This window comes from Carassius carassius, chromosome 13 (assembly GCF_963082965.1).
Source record: "Carassius carassius chromosome 13, fCarCar2.1, whole genome shotgun sequence".
In the NCBI taxonomy this organism is placed as follows: domain Eukaryota; kingdom Metazoa; phylum Chordata; class Actinopteri; order Cypriniformes; family Cyprinidae; genus Carassius; species Carassius carassius.
In genome coordinates, this window is record NC_081767.1 from 32,530,323 (window position 1) to 32,554,032 (window position 23,710).

The 23,710-nt window shown below is 39.0% G+C and overlaps 2 protein-coding genes across 4 annotated transcripts in view; both read left to right on the plus strand.

Annotated features, from left to right (window-relative positions):
- The first annotated feature begins 614 nt into the window (after positions 1-614).
- Positions 615-10,155, plus strand: LOC132156359 (P2Y purinoceptor 3-like). 3 transcript variants are annotated; one of them, XM_059565334.1, is made up of 3 exons: positions 3,160-3,357; positions 3,440-3,652; positions 8,336-10,155. In XM_059565334.1, exon 3 carries the CDS (start codon positions 8,356-8,358, stop codon positions 9,334-9,336), a length of 981 nt encoding a protein of 326 aa, XP_059421317.1. In that variant the 5' UTR covers positions 3,160-3,357; positions 3,440-3,652; positions 8,336-8,355; the 3' UTR covers positions 9,337-10,155. The 3 variants fall into 3 exon arrangements, with proteins under 3 accessions (XP_059421316.1, XP_059421318.1, XP_059421317.1); XM_059565333.1 differs by lacking the exons at positions 3,160-3,357; positions 3,440-3,652 and adding an exon at positions 615-749; XM_059565335.1 differs by lacking the exons at positions 3,160-3,357; positions 3,440-3,652 and adding an exon at positions 1,408-1,458.
- A 3,093-nt stretch (positions 10,156-13,248) lies between these two features.
- The window catches only part of LOC132156361 (rho guanine nucleotide exchange factor 17-like), a 68,711-nt gene continuing 58,249 nt past the window's right edge, over positions 13,249-23,710 (plus strand). The window contains exons 1-2 of the mRNA XM_059565336.1: positions 13,249-14,268; positions 14,531-18,021. Of these exons, the coding sequence (XP_059421319.1) occupies positions 13,737-14,268; positions 14,531-18,021 (4,023 nt within the window). The 5' untranslated portion in view covers positions 13,249-13,736. The remainder of the gene's footprint in view (positions 14,269-14,530; positions 18,022-23,710) is intronic.

Below are 23,710 nucleotides of genomic sequence, written 5' to 3' on the forward strand. Positions count from 1 at the left end.
GTGCTTTCATAGAATGACTTATACTTCCACACCTCCTACCCCCCCCCCCCCCCCCCCCAAATGTGCCCCCTCAAAAATCATGAATGCATGACGCCCCTGGTACCTGTAATGCCATTTAAAATTAGTCAGCTGCAGAAGAGCTGGGGAAGTTTGGTGAAACCTTTCTCGGTGTAAAAAGCAGCCAACTGCCTGCAGGCCACAACCCTGTACAAAAGAAAACTGAGTTGATTGACAGTTGTTTGTTGATGGTAGAAAACGCTCACTTCATTGCAGGAGCCGTTTTAACTCGGGGGCATTTTGAACTATTATCTCTCACTTTATTTGTCCCTTTTACGGGAAATTTGTTTTGGACAATACAGGTATTATGACGTTTCTCAATATGTTGTCCACCAACTTTCCATGAGATAATAAATAGCTACACAGTGTGCCTTACTGTGCTTTCATCGTATGAATACATTTATCTACATAAATCTACACACAGAATAAGAATAAGAATTTGTAGCACTAACACAAAATCCTTCAGCCAATCAGCCGGAACGTAACGTTACGTGATTAATATTAATGAGACGGGGGCGGGTTAGTGTAAACACGGTGTCGATGACGCGCAAGTGCAGAAAGAAGAAGAGTGCGGTGCTGAGTAATTTCGCTGCTACACTTATTTACCTCTCTGAGGAGATTCACTTTTACTTCGCAGACAGATTTGTTTAGCGGTTTTCAACTGGGGAAATAACGGAAGAGTGGATGCAAAGGTACGTTTAGGAAACTCTTAAAGCAATTAGACTTTGTTTACGATAAGGCATGAAATGAGCATTTTATTATTTGCATCAGTTATTTATTATGGGCATGCATGGTGATGTTTAGCTCCTTCCTTATGCCTGTAAATACTGATGAATAATACTAATATATATTATGTTCCGTTGCCTGGTGTTTCAAAATGAATGATATAAAACTGCTCAAGTACTAGCCTATAAATAAATGTATAACAATGAAACATTACAGAAACTGATTTTAATTGCAATAACAAATAATTGCAATAACCCATAACAAATTCTAATGACTAACACCTGTTGTACTTTTTGGATTTTATATACATAATTCAGATTTTGTTGTTAAAATTAAAAATGTAGCCTATATCAAAAGTTACTTAAAGCATGGTCATGATCTTTTTTATATGGATTTTATAAAACAAGACAAAACCATTTATGTTTACAATTTAACTGTGCTGTGAAATCATTTAGTAATGTATTTATTGATTTAGTAAATAATTGATTTATTGATTGATATACCCACACGTTCATGTATTTTGTCCAGTAATGCCATGTTGTAAATCACATCTGTGTCTGAAAAGTATCATTCTGTCCTGATCGATATTAACTCGTGTAGAAACAGCACTTGGAGGTGTGATTTCACAGAAGTACAGGATTCCACTGTAAGTCATTGTTTGCAGTGCAGATTCCAGTAGGTTAGTGATGCTCTAGTGAATGGTTTTTGTGCTCTGTGTTTCTTTTATGCACATGTACAAACACCGACACCTCATTAAGGGAAAAAACATCATAGTGTGGGAAGAAATGGGTGTAGAAAACATTCCAAGAGGTTCTTAATCCAGGCCATAATCTACAATAGACTCCATTTTTTTTCTTTTTCTTTTTTTCTTTTTTTACCTAAATTCGTCGCATTGACAACAAGTGGCACCAAGGGGCTGTTTGAGCCCTCAGCAGAGAGAAAATACAAGCCAAACGCTAGGAAAAGATAAAAGGGAGCAATATCCCACACAGAAACATGCCTTTTCTTGCCAAAATGGCACGTTTCCTTCTGTTATTGCTTTGTTGTAATATTTGTAATTGTGCTGTAGAGCAATGTCACCACTTGATGTTGCTTGAAAGCAAACCCATGCTTTAGTGTGCTATTTTTGCACCTGACTAACTAGTATAATAAATGCTTGCAAGGTAAACGACCCTCTGACCAGTATCTGCTTCCAGTTTCATGCCCACAAACTGACACTAGGCTATATCATTATGGTATAACCAGGATTCAGTCACTTGTCATAGGTGTAATCACAATGTAAGTATTCAAAATTGATTAAAACAAATTCATCAAATTCATGACCTGACCGAAAATTTGAACATTTTGCAATTGCAACGGTATTTAAAAAGAGTGCTTGTGACAAATTTCCCAGAAAAAGGTGAGGAAGAGGGTGTTTGGAAAAGGGCAAATATTGTGAACATGAACCCATAATGCTCTCTTTCTTTAATTATATTACTCAGAAGTCTGTCTTAAATGTGCATAAGAGCTTGTCATGTGGAGCAACTGCTAAATTAGGACTCTTGCACTTTCAAGTTGCTGCTCTCTCAAACGTTCTCTCGCCGCCCTTGCAGATATTTGCTTAAGTGTCACAAAGAATATATGTAGTCACACAAAAACTAAACCCATTTACAACACTTAACTCAAACAAGTCCTGATTGGGGTCTCTTGATTGCTCTTCTGGCCACCAGACAGCTGACAGATATCTCTGTTTGCTTAAATCAACAGCCATAACCACCACTGAAGCTCCGCCAGCTCACTCAACATTGTTATATAAATGCAGTTAAGATGCATGTCACAGTCTACCATTAATATGATAAACTCCAGCTGCATTCTTGGCCTTACTGTCTATTTTTGACTGTGACTATGACTTCACGCAAGAACTTAAATAACCCTGTGAAAGAGTAGAAGAATGATGCTTTTCCAGACACCATATACATAGACTTTTATTGAATTACCAGTATCTAATGAAAATGCAACCATCACTGTTATTTTGGGTTGTCCTTGGAATAATAATTAAAGAGATTCATTCCATCAAATTTAATTTATCAAGATACAATAACAAAAAATAACATTCTATAATATAAATTATATAAATAAATAAAAATATAATATAAATAATAATTCTACAATAAATATGACAAACTCCAGCTCTTCTATTTTTGGCTTCAGGCAAGAACTCAAATAACCCTGGCTGGGACAGAGTAGAAGAATGACACTTTTCCATTTAAATAGACTTTTAATTTTGACTTACCGGTTTCTAATGAAAATGCAACCATCATTGTTATTTTGGGTTAGAGATCTGTGCAAATTTGCAATCATTTAATCTACAAATTTTGCTTGTTGGACAACTAAATTATACAGGCTAGGTGATTGACTAAGCAACAATCTAGCAACTGCATCCCAGCATCCTAGCAACCACAGAAAACACCAAAACAATTGCAGAGCAACTCTCTGACAATGCCTACAACACTTAGGTGACCAGTAAAATGGTAACCAATGCCCTGGCAACCACTCACGCCATTTTAGAAACTGCATAGCAACACTCTGGCAAAGGTTACAATGCCACAGTAACACCATTGCATCCACTGTGAACATAAACTTGTTAGAAAACCAAACCAACATTCTTCTTTTTTAGAGCTCATTTCTACTTAAGCGCGATCAGATGTGTGTTCCTGAACCTGTCTAGACAAATCCAGCCTTTTGCTTTGTCTCTGAGATAAGCGATGAAGAGCTGATGAGCTGGGTTGGGCTAGACTAATGATAAGGAATCAGGAGAATCAGGCACTTCAGCAACAGTTACTGAAGACAGACTAATGCAAAACTACTGGATTAAAAACATTAACTAAGAGTGTGCAGACACACACACACACAAGCTCAGACAGAGTCGTTCTTGTGAAACGGAATGTCTCGTGTCTGTTGTTGCTCAACACTTCTTGATAATGACGTCAGACACTGTGACTAAAGACAGGAACTTTATGGAAAGTCTTTAGTTCATTTACTGCAGTGAAGCTATCACTAATCATAGTGTAGATAAGCTCATAAAGACAAGGTGTTATGCAATAAACACAGATTTGCTGATTGCATTACCTGCAGTGATGGCATAACCAGAAATAAGGTTTCTACTTGAAAGAGCATGTATTGGAAATTGATCCAGACAGCAAGATTTTTAAAAGCTTTTGATTTGCATGTGTACATAGACCTACAATTAAAAAATAACACATATAAGGACACACTCTGTGTTAACAGCTATAGAATTTATCTACCAAGGATTCAGGTTAATTTTTCTAATTGTACTCTGTTGTTACAGTATATATATATATATATATATATATGTACTGTATATAGACATTGTACAGTTTTTTTATTTTTTTAGATAAGTCAAATTAGGATTTAAACATAAAGGCAAAGAAAACATGAATGGAGACTTAGAGGAGTCTTTGTGGCCGTCCTCTATCTCCATTCTCGTGAATGTTTTGACTTTGATAGTAAAAATGGCACACTTGATTTAAATATGAATTAACTCATTCAAAGTGGGAACTGAAAGGAGCAAAAGAGGAATGTAAACTCTTTCTTTTCCTGTGTCTTTAGCAAGCGTGTGTCACATGATCTATGCATCTCTAACTGTCTATTAAAAGTGCAATTGAATCTTTTGCAATTTTAATGTACCTCAATGTGAATTCTTTTTTCTATTAGCTTAAATAAAATTAAATAAACTTTATGCATTTAGCAGACGCTTCTATCCAAAGCGACTTACATTGCATTCAGGCTAACAATTTTCTCCTAACCTGTGTTCCCTGCGATTCAAACCGCTTGCTAACGCAATGCTTTACCACTTGAGCTACATGAACGCATAACAGTGCGACTAAGAAATTGCTTTATAAATGTTCAAGAATGCTATATTTAGCTTTATTTTAGTGTGTAGTATTTTTAGTAAAATACATTTTTGTATCTAAAAAATAGATTATCCGGAATAAAATGCTATCAGGATTGTGAATAACAGAAATGTTGCAATTCCATTTCCTGACACTAGTGGCTGATCTGGTCAGTGGTAGGGATGGGCGTTTTCTGCAAATATCACATTCGAATATTTGAGCTCACAAAAAACGAATATTCAATTATTCATTTATTTAAATTAATTTTAATGAGACAGACGTTTTTTTCAGCAACATTTATTGTTTCCGTCATTTTGAACAAGCTTACACACAATAAGCTTGAACATTACACATCGTGTTTTGTAGCTGAAAACCTTTAACAATGCGTGCAAACAAACAAAAGTACAGATTAAAAGCAACAAAAAAAAAAGTGAACAAAGAAAAAACAAAGCAGCCTGCAGCAATTGGGCTATTGTAGAACGTAGGCTACATTTAACTTTGAAACTTTTAAACTGTCAGCAAATCTTTTTTGCTTTTTTTTCTATTGTTTTACATGTTCTTGTTAAGAAATACGGGCATGTAAACATGATCGGGGGAAAGTCGGCTCCTTAGTCTGTTAACAATAAGACCGACCGCGGAGAAAACGCGCTCTGACGGCACAGACGCTGGCGGGACTCACAAATAACGGTGTGCTAAACGAATAAGTTTTGTGAAGCGCTTCGTGTTTTCGTTTCACCACTGAATGGGATCCTCATCTGGTGGAATACATGGCTCCAGCAAGAACTGTTCCCACTCGTCTCCGCTGGACTCTCTGTAATCATCGCTGAAGAACTGGCTCAGCCTTTTCCGACGAGTGGGCATTGTATCCTCTTCATCGTTGGAGACGGCGGCTGCATCCGCACCACTCGCATTAAGGAAAATGTTCTGATAATGTTCAAAAAAGTTTTTCTTTTCTTACATCTCTCATGTTTTCATCGAGAAACCTGAGATGTTTGTGCCGAGGGTCTAGGGCAGACGCGAGAAGAGGAGTTTTCACTGCATTCTCCAAGTTAGCGGTGTTTATTCGTTGCTTGAGAGATGCCACAACAATGTTCTTGAGTTCGGTCACTTTCTGTGATTCTCCACAGCATATTTGAAGTACTGTAGAAGACCACAGTTGAGGCCGTTCACATGTCGCGTCTTTTGCGCGCTCAAGTTCGTTATTTCCAATGTAGGAGCGCGGAATGCGCGCTTATAATGGAAGGGACGCGGTCGCGGTGGCGCGTCCGCACTGCATCAAGTTAAAAACGCACCGCAGGTCATGTGACAAGAACTAAACATTCAGCTTCATCCTTTCCTGTAACAACGTTGAAAGCTCAGCCAAGATGGAGGAACAGCTGATCATATCTGTATATGGATTGCCATTTTGAAATAAATTCAGTAGCAGAGCTACTGAAAGCGATATTTTGTGCTGCAAATCCATTTATCCTTTGCTGAAATTTCCACGTCTTCATGGAGAGAGCGCGTCATTGTTAGAACGGCAGACGCCTCAGGAGCGCTTCTGCCCGAGCACTTTGGAAAGAAGGAGAAAGCGGCACGCCTAGCGTTTTTCACGCGTTTTTAGGCATCATATGTTAACGGCCCCTTATTCATTCATTAATATTTTTTTGCTTGCATACATCTTCAAATATGCCGTGGAGAATCACAGAAAGTGACCAAATTAGGTTTTATTGTGAACTTTTTTTTTCTTTTTGCGAAATTCGAATATCATTTTTACTTATCGAATAATTAGAGCAGAACGAATATTCGAATGTTCGACTATCCGTGCACACCCCTAGTCAATGGGTGTAAATAATGCCTCATTTGAGTCATTTCTGTAAATGAGTATGCTAAGTAGGATTAATTGTACATTTTAAGGCCATATTAGTAGATTATAACCTCAAGTGCAGATGATGTCCTCCACATCCCATCTTTTTGTTAAGTGTCTTTACACAATAATAAACAAAGTCCACTGCTGAACAAGTAATGCTTCCCTGCCTTCAATTTTCAAAACTGTGTTTTGCATTTTTATTAGTGACACCAATATAAATATAATTCTAATATTTTCATGTGAAATTACACTAGGCAAATCACATGGGGAAATATAAGTTTTAACTATCTGACCTGTGTCTTAATATTCAGTGTTATTCAATACCAGAGTATATGGAGTAAAAAATAGCATTGTGTGCTTTTTCTCTGCAGTATGATTAATGAATTTTCCCAGTGGCTCCTGAGAGTCTGGTAAACACAGTTAGTTCGCTCACTGTCTGCATCAATCCTGCTGTTTTTGAATGTTTTTACTCTGATTGGGTTTGAATGAACTATATTTTTGTCTCTAATTTGGTTCTAACTTACTATATTTGGATTGTATAAATGTGGTTTGCATGCTGATTGAATGTGCTATCTGCAACATTTAGAGATCCATTTGTTTAAGATAATATAATATGAAATAATACAAAATAATATATGGGGATAATGTAGAGTTTGTGATCATGACTGGCTGACTGTATATCTCGCTTTTGTGTATCTCGCTTTTCATGCATACTCACCAAAGAAATACATATGTGAAGATGAAATATTCATTATAATATTTTTTTATTTACATTTTCCTGTTTGTTATTTAAAAAAAAAAATAGTCAATTACAATCTGAAAATATTATGTGTTATTTTCGTTTTATTTATATACTATTGTAGCATTAATTATTATTATGAATTTGGTTTTATTTCAATATTGGTTTTTAAATATTATTGATATAGTATTTTAAAAGTTTTAATTTCTATTAGTTTTTTGATAGCAGTTTAGATCGTATAAATAGATTGTATAAATAGAAGATACTAGATGACACTAAATGCGTTTGTATGAAACATAAGCATGTGTGTGAGAAATGCACAAAAAAACCTAGCATTATTACACATGGCTGTGTTATTTTTGTATAATTTAGATACTAATTCTCATTTTTTTTAATATGCTTTCTGTTTTCATTTAAATTTTAGTTTTTTTCTTTCAGTTTTTATCGATTTTTATTTCAGGTTTAGTTTATTTTAGTATATCGAGTTAAACTAAATGAAAATGAGATGAAGTTCTTATTTTTTTATTCAAGTTAACATCTATTTTTTTCAAGCAGTGATTTTTAAAAAAATGTTTTCAGTTAATAACGCTGGCGCATGGACAAGCACCATTAATAATGACAATAATGGGGAAGTCGTGGCCTGGTGGTTAGAGAATCGGACTCCCAATCGAAAGGTTGTGAGTTCGAGTCCCGGGCCGGCAGGAATTGTGGGTGGGGGGAGTGCATGTACAGTTCTCTCTCCACCCTCAATACCACGACTTAGGTGCCCTTGAGCAAGGCACCGAACCCCCAACTGCTCCCCGGGCGCCGCAGCATAAATGGCTGCCCACTGCTCCGGGTGTGTGTCCACAGTGTGTGTGTGTGTTCACTGCTCTGTGTGTGTGCACTTCGGATGGGTTTAATGCAGAGCACAAATTCTGAGTATGTGTCACCATACTTGGCCGAATGTCTTTTTTTCTTTCTTCTTCTTCTTTATAAGTAAAATAATAATCGGAATACAGATTTATTCATGCATCTGTTTATGTACGATTACACGATTACGATTGATGCATAAACATTTCTGTTTTTCAGAATGTGAAGCAATATCTGATATGATGGCGTCTCTTAACCATTCCGCCTCAAGTCTGCCTTCCTGCACCTACAAGGAGGACTTCAAGCGCTTCCTCCTCCCCTCCGTCTACAGCCTGGTCTTCATCCTTGGACTGCCGCTCAACTTCATCATCATCCTGCGGATATGGGGCTCCCGACGCACTCTGACACGGACCAAAATCTACATGCTGAATCTAGCCGTGGCAGACTTCCTGTACGTCTGTTCACTTCCGCTTCTCATATACAACTACGCCAGCAAAGACTACTGGCCATTCGGTGACTTCACCTGCCGCTTGGTTCGCTTCCAGTTCTACAGCAACCTGCACGGAAGCATCTTCTTCCTCACGTGCATCAGCTTCCAGCGCTACATGGGCATCTGCCATCCGCTGACGGTGTGGCCCAGACAAGGTGGATGCAAGCTGGCGTGGTTGGTCTGCGCTGGCGTCTGGGTGGCTGTCGTGGTTCTTTGCGCTCCAACATTCGAGTTCGCCGCCACCGGCATCCAGCGCAACCGAACCGTGTGCTACGACCTCAGCGTTCCAGAGCGCTCCACAGCATACTTCCCATACGGCATCACTTTGACCTGTCTGGGCTTCGTCGTGCCCTTTCTAGTGATCGTGGTGCTGTACTGCAAAATGGCTTGGGTTCTCTGGCAGGTCGGCGAATTCAGAGAAGTTTCAGCCATAGAGAAGAAGAATAAAGCTGTGAAGATGATCATCATTGTGATGCTGGTGTTCGCCATCAGCTTCTTGCCCTTCCACGTGACAAAGACGCTCTACCTGCTGGTGAGGACCTTTCCCACGGCCCCCTGCGAACTGAGGAACCTGCTGTCTGTGGTCTACAAATGCACCAGACCCTTCGCCAGCATGAACAGCGTTCTGGACCCCATTCTGTTCTACTTCACCCAGCCGCAGTACAGACGCAGCACCAGGAGTCTGCTGCTCAAGATCACCTCGCTCAGAGACAAGACTAGCCAAATCTGACTGTGGCACACCTGCTTTGGTCGAAAGTTTCTCATAGTACAGTCATAGACACTAAGCCACTACAGTCATAACCATTGATTTTTAGGCTAAAGTTTACAAATGAGTGCCTTCTGAAAGGGTCCCACCCTAGTGAAAGTTTTGTACCTTTATTTCTGAGAATGTAGTAAAAAAAAAAAAGATTTCTGAGAAACGCTGTTGATAGTTTAAATCACTAAACAAACACTCCCCCAATCAAAAGAATCACACTTGTATCTTGATGGCTCCGCCCCCAAATTCATCATCATGCTGTGCTGCATCATCAGTGGATACACCCCTTACTGGTGATTGGCTACAAGTGTGTTTTGTCGCTTGATCCCATCAACTTTCCTCAGTGTTCCTAAGAAATCACGTACTGCACCTTTAAGTGTTTATTTCGACATCTATTTGTGTCTATAAATTTTAATTACAGTTAATATCTCTAAAGGTTATTTTCTCAAAATGATTTTTTTTTCATATATACTGAACCATAAATCTCCACTTCAACAGTACATCAAACTTTTGTTTTTACAGAAGGGTTTGTTCCAGGGTTATTATAGTTAACTAAAACAAAAACTGAAACCATAAACAGTTTTGCTAGTTAAAATAAAATAAATGCTAACTGAAATAAATGTTTTATGTCAGCTAGTTGTGGAGGCAACATTTATCATTTTCATTTAGTTTAGCTTGAAGTACCAAAATAACAAACTGAATAATATAATTAAAAATATTTACAAACAATCAATGATGCTAAAATAAAACCGGTTTAACTTTTTTTTCCTAAAATCATCGTAAACGTGTTTGACAGTTGTTTTCGGAATTACAAAGAGACATAAAAAGAAATATCCAAAATGTATTCAATTTAGCACATTTTTAAGTAGATAATGCCACATATGCATATTTAAATAAACCATGTAATACAAAATGTAATGCTTTAATGTACTGTGATTAGTTAACTGGGGAAGTATGGTTATATCTGTTAGTTAAACAATTACCCTGTTAACCTGTAGTGTCTTACGTTAAGATACACTTAGTAGGCTGTGTGGTTGTTAAAACCATAAAAAGAGTCAATATTTAAATAGAAAACGTCCAATGCGTTAAGTACCTCTACTGTGAAGGTTGTACATAATGGTTAAAGGAAGTGACTCTTATTGATTGATTCAGTGTTACAAAAAAATCATTTATGATGACTAAAACTATCACCCTACGGATACTTACATGTGCTTTGAGAGAACAGCCCACAGTAGAGCTGTGTGTCTGCTATCTGAGCGTTTAACCCCTGTGAATGGCAGCTGAGTGAGTGTCTAGATCAGATGATCTCTCTGATCTTTATGAGGGCAATAGAAGGGAAATGTTGATATAAGAATTACAGAACTGTGAAAGCAAAAATATCTTGCCAGTTTCAGATTTTTGATCCAAGTGGATTTTGAGTTTAAAATGACATTTAAATTTAATTTAATTAATTAAAATAATAATAATAATTGTTAAATTATTGATTAATTATTGAGAATTAATTTGCACTGGATTTGCAAGAATAAAAAAGAAATCAATACTTTGTTTAGCATGGATCCATTAATTTGCTCAAAAGTGACAGTAAAAACATTTGTAATTTTATAAAGATATTTCAAATACATGCTGTTGTTTTGAATGTTTAATTCATCAAAGAATCCTGAAAAAAAAGATCAGTTTCCCAAAAATATGAAACAGAGCTGTTCAACATTTATAATAATCAAAACCTGTTTCTTGAGAAATGTTTCAAAATTCAGCTTTGTATCACAAGAATAAATATCATTTTTTTATATATTCAAATAGAAAACAGTTATTTGAAAGTGTAATCACAATGTTAGTTTTTACTGTATTTTGAACAAATAAATGCAGCCTTGGTGAGCAGAAGAAACTCCTTTTAAAAACATCTTAGCAACCACAAATGTTTGAACAGTACTGTATATGTGTGATATTTAGGATAAATAGGTCCATTGAGACAGTGTGGAATTATAGATGAGAGATAGAGATGAATGAAAGCATTTGGAGTTGAATAATAACACATCTGTTTAACACTGCATCTGCTGCACATTATCTGAAGGTCATTATCAGATGTTTGATGGTTTTATAACACTTTGTACAGCTCAACATCCTTATGATGTAACATCATGTCCTACAAGAGAAGGATCTAGTGTTAACAATAATTGATCCAGGGATGGACTTCACATAGAAAGACATATTTGCACTGCCTGTGCAGTCATTGTGTTTTCATGAAGCAGTTTAATCGTAGCTGTAGACCGCTGGTTATTTGAAGCTTTAACATGACCGAAAACTACAAATAGAAAATGCCTGGAAGGCTGGGTTTACCGAGTGGTTAAACAAATTATTTAGCATTATTGTAAGAGTGAGTGGGTATGTGTTTTAGTCATTTGGCCAGTATTATGTTTGTGAATTTTTAAATATGAATGAATTTTGCCCTATATCTGAATGGTGAAGAAGAACATGAAGCACTTTTATGTTCGGAGTAACTACTGCATTGTAAATACTGTATACTACATGCTGTTTTTATTCATTCAGTTATCCTTAAATAAAATATTTTTTAAATGCTATTTTGCATGTTGAAATCCAGTTTTGTGACTGTCTAATTAAAATAATTATTGGGTGTACAATGTATTTTGGCAAATGTAGTAGATAATTTATGTATTACATACACAGTCTGGATACCGTATACATACTAGAAATATTCATAGTACTGTGCTATTTTAAACATACTGTACACTTTTAACTGCTAACTTATAACGTGAACTTGCAGCGACTTCAACCTGTCTTGAAACAAGAAGTATTTCTGTCTCAGACTGTATTAACGGCCAGTAGATGGCGTACTTTACCAACAAGTTTTGTTGTTAAATCAGATGTGATTTTTCCACATTAAACTGTCTATTTGTTTCCTGCTTCAAACAATATATGACATGCAATGATGAAAACAACTCTGTCAGTGTTATGTAATATACTAACAAAATCATTCCATCTGTGTCTGTATTGTAGTATGTGCATACAATATATTTTTTCAAGTAAGCATACTAATTGTTATTTTACTAGGTATGATTATTTTTTTGTCAATGAATGTTTGCTTTTGTTTTATCAAACTATTTTTTGTGTGTAAATCTACAGTCTCTAGATGTATAAGTATCATTTAAAAATGAAGCTATTCAAATCTATATCCTAAATGAGGTCTTTGTGAATGTTTTTGGTTATTGTGTAATGGAATGTGTTCTTAACCTGATCTGTTGTTTGTCCAGTAAAGACAAATCAATAAACTTAATTTCCTGAAATCTTTCTCATATTATTGTAACATTCAGGATTAAGAAAGACCTACAATGGACCCAAAAAGTCTTTGGATGCTTAAGCTGCACTAAATGTCATAGCATTACAAAAAATACCAAACCAGACATTTGAAAGGAAATTATACTAGAGTACAGTTAACTTTAGAGATGAGTAAACAAGAATATGGCCACTAGAGTGCACTGTAGGCATGCAACTAAAATGCAAGATAGACGAAAAAGAAGAAAAGAAAAGAAGAAAAAAGAAGCCTTCGAAACAAAGGACTGCAGAAGTTTTTACTGTAAAGCAAGTGCACGGAGACCGTGCAGACAAACAGAGCTTTTGGTTAAAGAGGCAATAACTAGTTTTATCTGTTTGAGCCTCCCCAAAGCGCAAAGTAAACTAAGATGATCAATTTGTTCAACGGTTTCCCAATGTGCATTTACAAACTGACACATAATCGTCAGCACTATCTGCTCTCTCACATCAGAAAGAGGAAAAGCTGGATTCCCCCTCGTTTTCCCCAGGGGTCTCTCTCTCAAGCCCCGACCCCATGTTTTAGTCCCGCCCTCTATTCAAGCAACTATGTGCATGTAAAAAGCCACAAGTCACGGGAAACCCTTAATTGTACTAAAATAATGTTGAGCACACTTATTCAAGCTGGGAATAAAGGATGCTTTTGAAGAAAGACAGTCGGCCAAGGAAATGGGATTTACTTTGGAAAATGTATATTATTCAAACGTTGCTCTAGTGTGTGTTGGGCTGAAACACTTGGGAGTTTTCTGCTCAAACTTTGAGCTCTTTCTAAATGCATGGATGGACACTAGGAGAAGCGAACACGCGCATAGTTCCGGGGATATAACTCGGTTTTCTTAAACAATCTCAGTGGTTGTTGCTGATTTTTTTCGTCCTCCTCATCGGAAAACACTGCCAAACAACTTTTGTGGTTAAATGGGGGCATTGTAAGTTGTTTTCAGGGGGCTAAAGGCAACCACGGAAAACGAAGGAGAAGGAAAGAGCGGACTATTTAACAATGAACTGAGAGAATAGCAGGAAGGACAAGTGGGAGGACAGGCATCGCAATGGCTGAAAGGGAGACTGAGAGAAAAGCGCCTGTTCATAGAAGCGTCTCTTTCAAAAAGTTGGATAGCTGGAGCGCAAAGCGCAGATCGTTTGGAGAGGATTTGGATAGGTGCAGTGCCCTTCCCCCAGACGCCGTAGAGCACAGCGCGCAACCATCACAAGCGACGCACGCTGTTACTGTATCCAGAAATGTTTCCAAAATCTCAGCGGCCAGCCTCTCGACCGCAGACCTCAAGAAAGCCTCTCATGCAATATCTTCATCGGTTCGTCAGCTCTCTGAGAAGTTCAGTTTGAGCACAGGCGGGACACAGAGCTCTTTTGTCAACACTGGAAGCGTTAAAAACACAAAAACTGTGGAAGATTCGGATTTGAATGAGAGTGGCTTCTTATCCAAGGAGTTTTCGGAGACTGCAACGGAGAAACTTAAGGACAGTAACAGATATTGCTCGGCTCAAGAGTCTGTTTCAGGGTCGGATTCGGACAGAGGCGATAAACACAGGCTTAGCAAAACTCTGGGTGGTGCAAGTACAGGTAAGATACATTGTTTTGAAATCACTAGTTCTCATTTAGCACCAAACAAACTGTCAGCCGTAAACAAAGACACATTCTATTACAGCTCAAGCGTATTTACTAATTGGGCTTGTACTTAAAGTTAGCTGTGTATACTGTATCAAGTTCGCCGTAATGACACTTTGCTTGTGCAGTTTTGAATTTTACAGTCGATTTGGATAAATGATGTGTCTACTTAATGAATATCATACTGTGAGTTAACTACACATTGTTTTTGTATTAGGGAGCCCAACATGCAAATCTCGTCGTGGCTATCACCCTTCTTATGGAGAGACATCTATTCATATTGATGCAAACTGGCCAAGTGTTTCTAAGATTAGAGAACTATTTGGGGATGGACGCAGAAAGCAACATCGGTCAACTTCAGATGCTGATGACTTGAAATCTGCCTGTCAACAGCTTCAGCATTTCGATGCTAAAGAGGGCATCTCAACTCTAGACAAAAGTGACAAACAGTTCCACCACCAGCCAAGAGGAGACTGGCAAGAGACAAACAGCTCTCATCATGACAACAGTACATTATATGCAGACTATTCAATTTCTAACTTTCATACTTTAAGTGCTGAAAGTGAGTTTTTGAATTGTGATTCTCCTCCTGCTCCCCCACCACGCAGTAGAACGACTGCTTTGCCCCCCAAGTCTCATCGTTACCAGCTGCAGGAGCAGAGACAGAGGGCAGAGCAGCCACAGTCACCGGATAGCTTGCATTCCTCACATAACTCCTCCCAACCACAGACAGGGCCCTCCGTGGAACAAGCTGACGCTGGGGGAAGACTGAGCTCTGGAGAAGAGGATAAGAAGTTGAGAGGACGGACAGGTGATAACTTCTCCCAAAACAAGCATGGCATCAGGGCTAATTTGAGAAGAAGGTCTTCAGGCAGTGAAGAGGACAGCCCTGCAGCACTAGCTCACCACAGCAGAGACGTAAGACGTCGCTCGCTAAGGAAAAAGAAGAAAAGCAATTGCAGCAGAGGCAATGAAGAGTCAGATGACAGTGACAATCAACCTCTAATGATGGAGCCTTTTGATTCTCAGACGGTAGGCCGCAGGATTGAGGGTTTCCGTTCTAGGGGTTGTTATACGGGCTTGCCATGGACACGAGACAGCCCATCTCAACGGTCCCATGTGACTAAGGACAACTTTAGGCACCTTTATAGAAATTTTGAAGGGTCAGTCGGAACTAGCCCTGTTCCTCAGGTGTCACGGGTTTCAAAAGTCACAATACCCTCATTTACATCCAGTCCATTGGGGTCAAGAAGTAGTAGCAGGTATTCTAGCACAGAGACATTAAAAGAGGATCAGCCAGCCAACATCCACAGCTTTGGCAGGGCCTCGTCAGCTGTTTTGAGTAAAACATACCATGGCAATGCCACCATGTACCGCTCGCCTAGTTTTGGTCATGGAGATAACTTTTCTCGTGCAACAGTTCGAGTTAACTCTAAACTTGTGCCAAGCTTAAGCCCAGCAGAATATAAAACATGTAGTTCAGAAAACAGGGTATTCTGCCACTCCTTAAATGATGAGAAAGACAGAAACAGGATCTCTATGTCCAACCCTGACATTGCCTCAGAAACTCTATCACTTCTTAGCTACCTTAAGACCGATCTATCAGAGTTAAGAATTAAGAAAAAGAGACAAGATGATGAGGACAATGTAAACTCTGATCAAGGCACGTCTGTGTACAGAATGGACTCCAGGACAAGTCGGCCACACCGTGGACGCCCTTCCCTTAAGGATCTCACTGCTACTTTGAGGAGGGCAAAGTCTTTCTCTTACTCTGAGAAGCCAGTAGGGCAGCAATATTACGGTAGCGGGCCAGGTTTAAGGAGTTCCTCTGAGCATCGGCTAGACTCTGAAGGCAGTGGCGAGCAGGTGATGATTGCTGACAGGGAGGTGGAGAGCGATGACTGCAGAAGTACCTACGGTTACGACGAGGCAATGCCTACACCTCTGCAAGACCACTATGTGCAGGAAGCCAGACAGGTGATAAGAGACATTTGTCAGATGGGAGAAAGTAAGGACGATGATGATGATTATGAGGAAGACCATTTCAAGACAAAAAGCAGTGACACTAAAATAGACAATGAAAAAGAAGATAAGGCAAAGCAGGAGGTGAGGATACTTGAGCACTCTGATTTTACTGGGTGTAAGGAAGAGGAGGCTGATGGAAAAAGTGGAAAATGTTTACAGAAGGGAAATTCAGAGGAGAACATGTTCTGTGATAAGTCATTGGATGAACTCTCTGGTCATGAATCTAGCCTGACAGATGAAGGAATTGTCACAGAGCCAGAGAGTGGCTCATATGGGGGGCTATCCTGCGTTAAAGACTTGCTGGGTCAGACTCTCAATGTTTGGAATCAGTCAGGATTGTACAAAGAGCAGCTGCCTGATACAACACCAGAGGAAGTTCCATCTGTTAAGACAGAGAATGAGGGAGTAGCCATAGGAGGAGACATTAGCAGCAGTAAAAATGTAAACCAGGGGGCCTTGGAGGCTCCATCTACTCCTAGTGCTATTCGCAGGCGAAGGAAATTCTCCTCAGCTGGAAACAATGGCTCCGATTCCAGCAATGGCAGTAACGGAGAGTCTAATGGTGAGTCTGCATACCGCTCTTTGAGTGATCCTATGCCTCATAGACATCGTTCAGTTGCAGAGGATGGCGGAAAGAGCTTCTCCATGGACAGCAACCTGCTCGGTTCACTCTCTCTGAGTTTCAAGGTGGGTGGTGGTGTGGAGTCTTCTGCAGCAGACCTTTCTGAATATACAGGCAGTGCCGCCAGTGACCTTTCTGTGTGTAGCGACAGCCTGAGAGATTACAGTACTGTGATTCAGAGCATTGTTTGTGAACCTGGCACAATGGACAATCTTATTGATGAGAAGGCGAATGGCAAGGCTGTTAAGAAAAAGAGCTTTAGCGACCCTAGTAGACGTGGAGAACTGACGGATACAGTCCTAGAATTTCAAAAGCATCCCAGTGAGCCAATTAATGAACTAGAACAATCTATACCACCTTCCAGTAGTGAGCCCATTTTATCTGAGCAAAGAGATGATCTTTGGGCACTGAATAGTGAACAACATCAGCCTTATCATCCAACCAGAAGGTCTCGTTCTCAGTCTGAGCATGGTTTGCCCTCCAGTCTTGGTCATAATGGAGAAACAAAAGCCCCAGGGGAGGCCTCATATCCTTTTGACCCCAAGCTAACTCAAGTTTTGTCTCCTCAAGCTAGTCGCCGGAGCCCCAAGAAACGGACAAACCGCTTTACCCATCAGCTGTCTTGTGATGACGGGGATCACTTAGATGAACAAGGTGAAGAGCAGTCCTCTGCATCCATCCTCCCCCAGCTTCCAGCCTCAAAGATCAGACCCAAACATGTGCGTCATGCCAGTGAACCTGCCACATTTGTGCCTATAATTCCTTCACATGCCCACATCTCCCAGGATCTCCAGAGTTCTAGCCATGTCACAGAGTCTACACTACCTAGCAAAACAGTCCCGGGGGAGGACACTCCATCATTAGAAGACGTCACTGAGCAATACATCTTGACCTTGAACTCTCCAGGGCCCCCAGCAGAGACTCCACCAGCTACTGTTGGGGTTATTCTAGAGGGCACCACTTCCACACCTTCAGTTCCTACCAACACTGCTGAGCCAAAGCTAGAGAAGAAGTCCAGCGATGTACTTTCCGCTGTTCCTTTGAAGGCCAAACCAAGGGTGGTGAGTGATATGTTATATTCTCAATTTTGGCTATTTATACGTCTTTGAATCAGTTGTTTATGGCGAGTTATAGGGTACATGCTTTCAAATATATTTCTATAAACCGCTGTTTGCACAGCAAAGGTTATTGATGGACATAGCTTTTTGTTTCATAATCGTGGACGATAACTTGTGAGCAAAGCAAAATTTAATGTGTTTTTTTTCATAAGTTTTTATTTTATGAAACCTCTATGCCGGTGCCCGGGACTGAATTAAATTAATAAAACTGATAAAACTGATATATCACTCTATGAAGAACTTGGATGAGAGTTTCAAGGCCTTCAACATGAGTGGGTATGCATGTGCAAAATTAAGAATTTATTTGTTGTGTAGCGTGGATGAATTTACAGCTTCCGACTTTGTTTTGCTTCAAATGGAAAGAGCAGAACAATGTTTCTTAGAAATATGAAGGTCATTTATTTTGCCCACAACATGTTCTTCTGCTGTCATATTGTTCTTCTTTTTCTTAGCCTAACTTCATTTTGGTCCAATGCCTGTAGAGTGTGTGCGCTTGTTTCTCCCACTGTCTGCCACAAATGTTCCTTTGTTTATTTGCCTCTATGAAAAGTCTTAATATTCTGGCATTCTTAACTGGCATATTTTGAAGAGAATGCTTTATATCTTTGTGTATTTATATAATGGTTTATCCGTTGTATAGAAGGTTAGAAAAGACTAACCTTTTCAAAAAGACTTGTGTTACCAAACTGACCTTAGGGAGAAATACCTTTCAAATACTTAATATTTAAGAGTGTTGTGCTTGATAGTGTATGTCCAAGAGCCGTGATGTTTTCCAAAGTCTTGCATACTCCCAGTGATGGATTAGTTGTCTGTATGGCTTTGGCAAGCCCTCTGCAGCACGGTTGGTCTGTCTCAGACACTGGGTTTGGTCATAGTTTCCCTCAGTCCACCTTTTATGGTGCTGTATTTTCCTGAGATTTTGTCTTTGCCAGCTTGTCCTTTCAGTATTGTGGTCCACACAGGACTCTGTTTGGAGCCGTCTGATATTGGCTGATTATATAAAGGGTGCAGATGAGTTTAAGTAACTCTGTTGGCCTCTATAGCTCCAAAATTCCTGTTTTTTTCTTTTTTCCTTGCAAGGGTCATTATCAAGTGCACATTGGGAAAATGTTTGCATGGTCTTGTCATTCATCTTGGATTATGCAGTCTAATTTGAGCCCATCATTGACAGAGTCTTGGAGACTTGCACACGTTTTTGACTATTTTCTCAGCTACTCGCACTCGCACTCACACATTTGTATTCTGGCTAATGAAAACACAAAGTGTAAATAGAGCTAAATGTTCCTCCTCTTACTCTGTTAGCTCCAGGCACATTTCCAGAGATTAATGCCTGCTTTATGACATATGTAGGGCTATTTGATGTTTCTTTCATGTTTTTTTTCTTCCTTTCAGTACACTGTCCAAAGATTTTGTCTACAGAACATTGGTATATCAATATAGTGGCCTCAAAAAGTATTTGTACACTTCAGCCACAGTTAAATATTTTTGAGCGCCATTGCATTATGTAAGTAAATATCAATCTAGGCGTGTATATCTTTCCTTTTAAGAAATGCCACTAAGCTTGGTATGACTTATAAGTCATTATACTTTAAGTCAAGTGTCAGAATACTTTTTGGGCCAGTGGATTGTGTTTTCTTTTATCTTATAAGTAGTTCTTTCCATGTGTTTGGTGACATTCTCTATGATTTGGATAATCGGGTAATCACTGACCACAGCAATGGCATTTATTATGTAAAAGTTGAGGCCAGGGTAATTATCTTGCCTGTATTACTGTACTCATTTTTTGTTGAAAGAGGAGATGGTGGACGTCTGACACTAGTGGGTTAATGAATATTGAGGCTTGCAGATGTTCAGACCATAAACACAGGGTGTTTATTACAGGGGCTGCGATCCCTGAGGTTGGGTTGATCAGAAAACAGTACACACACCCCCAGAAAAGAAGGAAAAACCTGTGGACAGGCTGTGGAGGAGGAAACGCCCTCCGATTGAGCTTTTTGTGAGTAACCTGTGAAGATGTATCAATGCTGCAGTAATGTGAAACAGTTCTTGGATAGAGAAGTCTTAGATAGAGAAAGGTGAGCACATTGTGCTCAGCTGTACAAAGACAAGCTGAGATGAAAGAACGTAACAAAAGCACAGCCTGCTAAATAACCTACATGTACAACACAAATGTGTGAGTGTTTGTGTTCATAATCAAAAAATGCAACCACAGTAATGAAAAATCGAAGCAAGTTTCTGATGCTCTCAAATAATCTCAAAAAGAACTTGAAAGAAGCATTTGTGGCATGGGGTTGATTATCACAGAATGCAATTTCAACATTTTCCTCATTTAAGTTCTACAGTGATGCACCTAAAAGAATCGATGGGGTTAGTTTTTTAGAGGGTTTGCAATTAGAAATGTGAAGATTGTGCTTCGTCTTTTAAAGCACTTGTATTGAATTATTGAGTAAAGATTGTTTGATCTGTAAAGTCATGCAAATTGTCCTTTATGGAGTTGGGACTACTTTGGTGGATAATGCATTACTAGCTGGTTATGCATTACTGATGTAATTCCAGTGGCTGGAGTTTGCTCCATGTAAATACTAATTTGTATGATGTTGAAGTTGAAAGATTGGATATAACATTGCACAGACAAAGTCGGTGAACGATTCTGTCACACTGGGGACATGTTAACACATAATGTTTCTCGTGTCTTTGTGTAAATCAGTGCATATTGTAATGTTGATCCTGGAGCAATGTTTTGCCCCAAAGGCTTCCACTGTAAGTGCCTATTAACACAATTTTATAATTCTGATACGAACTGATGGATAAGTTGACAATATTTCTACTGCTAATAAAACCTTTTAATATTTTTCCCCTCGTAGACAGCAATAAGATTAAATGGAGAGCAAATGGAGGCTTGCTTAAGAATTTCAGAAGAGATCTCAACAAGGTCTCAAACTGTGCTTAGTTTACCAAGAAAGTCAGCAGTCAAAAACTAAAAACTAGTGATCTCAAATATCTGATGGCTATCGACATTTGTTTTACAGCTCTATGACTTAAACTGGTCTGCAGGTCTTAACTGGATGTGTTTTTAGTTGGAAAGGGAGGGACACAGTTTGTGTCTGGTGTGTGTGTGTGTTATATATGTCTCTGCTCCTTTAACAGTGCCAGCGCCGAGTGATCCTGCACAGAGCAGGAAGCTGGGGAACAGAAACAGGAAGTTGTTGTGGTTACTAATATATTTGATGAGCTGCAGATGCTGAAATGTGCCGCTCTGCTCGACAGACTGTTTGGAAACAAAGTGCCAGGCGTGAGACAGCACACACACACTCACACACTCCAGATGACTGTGCACTGTGTTTGCATGACTTGTCAAAGCTTTGATGCTCTTCTGGCTATAACTGCTGCTCAGTGTCTTTAGTGGGATTAAAGGCTCAGTTAGAATGAGGGCATGTGTTTGCTGTCTGCCTGCGATCGGACTGTTGTCTCAGAGGGACACGGTCATGTCTGTGTCGTCCTCTTTAACTGAGAGTAATTCCCTCTGTATGTTCACTCAGTTGCTTGTGAGTCACTGTGTTTTAATGGCTTGTCTGGATATGTGGCAGATGTCTGTAGATTTTCTCACCCTTAAACTTTCTTACAGAGTCACTGCTGGTCTTGTGAGTGATTCATCAGTTCATGCTATTCGCCTGCCGAGGAAAAAAACATCTTTACCAGGCTTTACCAAGTTTTGCTGGTTTAAGAGGACTGTTGACTAATTTCAGAGGGGTTTTTGACACTTTTCAGCAGATCAGCTTGCTAACCATTTTAAACTAGCCACAAACCATCTTAGGTTGGTTCAAGGTTGTTTTCCCCCCAGCAGAGTCTAAAGAAAAATATGTATGAGTTCAAATTCAAAACGTAATGATTTTATCCACTTGAATTTTTTCTTAGTTAATTAAGTCTGTGTCGGAAGCAAAAATATTAAGTGTAATATTAGCTTTATTTTTATTATTCAATAATATAAGTACTTATTCAGGGCTCTAGAGTGCAACCTAATTCCTCAATGGTGTGACAAAAAAAAATCAGAGGTCGTACCGGTGCGACCGGCCGTTCTCTGAAAAAACTAATTCCACGACTCTGAAAGTCTTCCCGTGGTTCAACAACAGATACTAGAGCCCTGCATTTCAGCCTGAGACCGACTGGCCCCGACTTTTTTATGCCCCTCGAGCCGGGCTTTAGGGCCAATTTTTACGTCATAGTTCAGAAACGGACTGGGTCTCCCACCTGTTTTAGACTTCTCCTTACTTTTATATTTTAGACATCCATCAAAAAAAAAAATTGCTGCGTTCGTGGAAACAACACTAGACCGTGCTACTGCGACTGTCAAGAGCGGCTCGACAGTGTTTATTGTCCCGCAGCAGCAGTATGGTGTGTCCCATCAGCGCAGCTGAACAGTTCTGCATTCAAATACACACAATAGGCTTAAGCTTGCTGCAAAGCACTGGCAAAAGTAATTACCATAAATGTGACGGGGGAAATCGTAAGAAGATACTTGTTTATTGGAATAATCATGTCTGTGAGGTATGTATTCACTGAGTTTCGGTGAATTTTTTAACTCCTATTAAAGACGAGATGGCAGAAAGCGCATCATGTTTGTTTTCTTTATTTTATAGAAGCACAACGTTTTGTTGATATTGTGAGTGCACACAAATAAAAGTAGACCCTTTGCAGTTATGTATGATGTATTACACTTACCTTTATGAGCAAAAATTACGGTGTATCCACTGAGAAAATGCAAGTGATCATGCTGTGGCCTCCATGTCCTGAAGCGCCTCCACACAAACTATTGGATATAGCGCACATTTATCTGGGTCTAACGTTTAAACATTGTTACATGCTTGAACTGTTTTATATCTATAGATTTTATTTTAGGCTGATGATTTGACAAGGCTAAATTGATCAAACATAGGCTCCCTGTCTGCCTCTAGTCGCTTGGTCATTACTTAAAAAAACTATAAAATAGATATATTTAACAAACAAAAAATGCTCCAAACGTTTTTCTAAATTTAAAACTTGGTAAAAAAAAGAAAAAAAAACTACACGAAATATAATTACTTTGCTATTACCTACAAAACTGAACCATTTTAATAGCTAAAACAGTAGTATAAGCTGTTTAGGGACTGTTTAGCTGTTCAAATCAGACACTAGAGCATCCCTTCATTCAGACACAGTGGACGATCTGATAAGAATCAGTGTAGGGGGGCCAAGTCTGGAAGATTTCGATGCTAGAGAGAGTGTGGCCGGCTGGTTTAGTCAAGACCAGAGATCAGGAAGGCCAGACTACAGGAGTTGGCCATCCGAGGGGCATGTGACTGCAATGGAGGTTAGTACATGAGACATTGAGCCTTGAAATGTTCAGTTTGAAGAGCTTAAAACACTTAATTGAGATTTTCTTTTTATTTCATTTATCTTGAGATGTTTTAAGTTTAAATTTGTTCATTCAGTTTCTTGAATGCTACTGGTAAATACAGCTACTGTACCTGGAAAATAAAGCACTGTTTGTTTTATTTCTGTAGTATGTTTATTAGTAATTTGTGACTTTGTTCTTATTTTCCACTAACAAATATAAAAAAAATGACATTTTTATCTTCACCCACTTTGGCCTAAA

Excerpts from the sequence above, each read along its gene's own strand:
- LOC132156359 (XM_059565333.1), top strand. The coding sequence starts at position 8,356 with ATGATGGCGTCTCTTAACCATTCCGCCTCAAGTCTGCCTTCCTGCACC.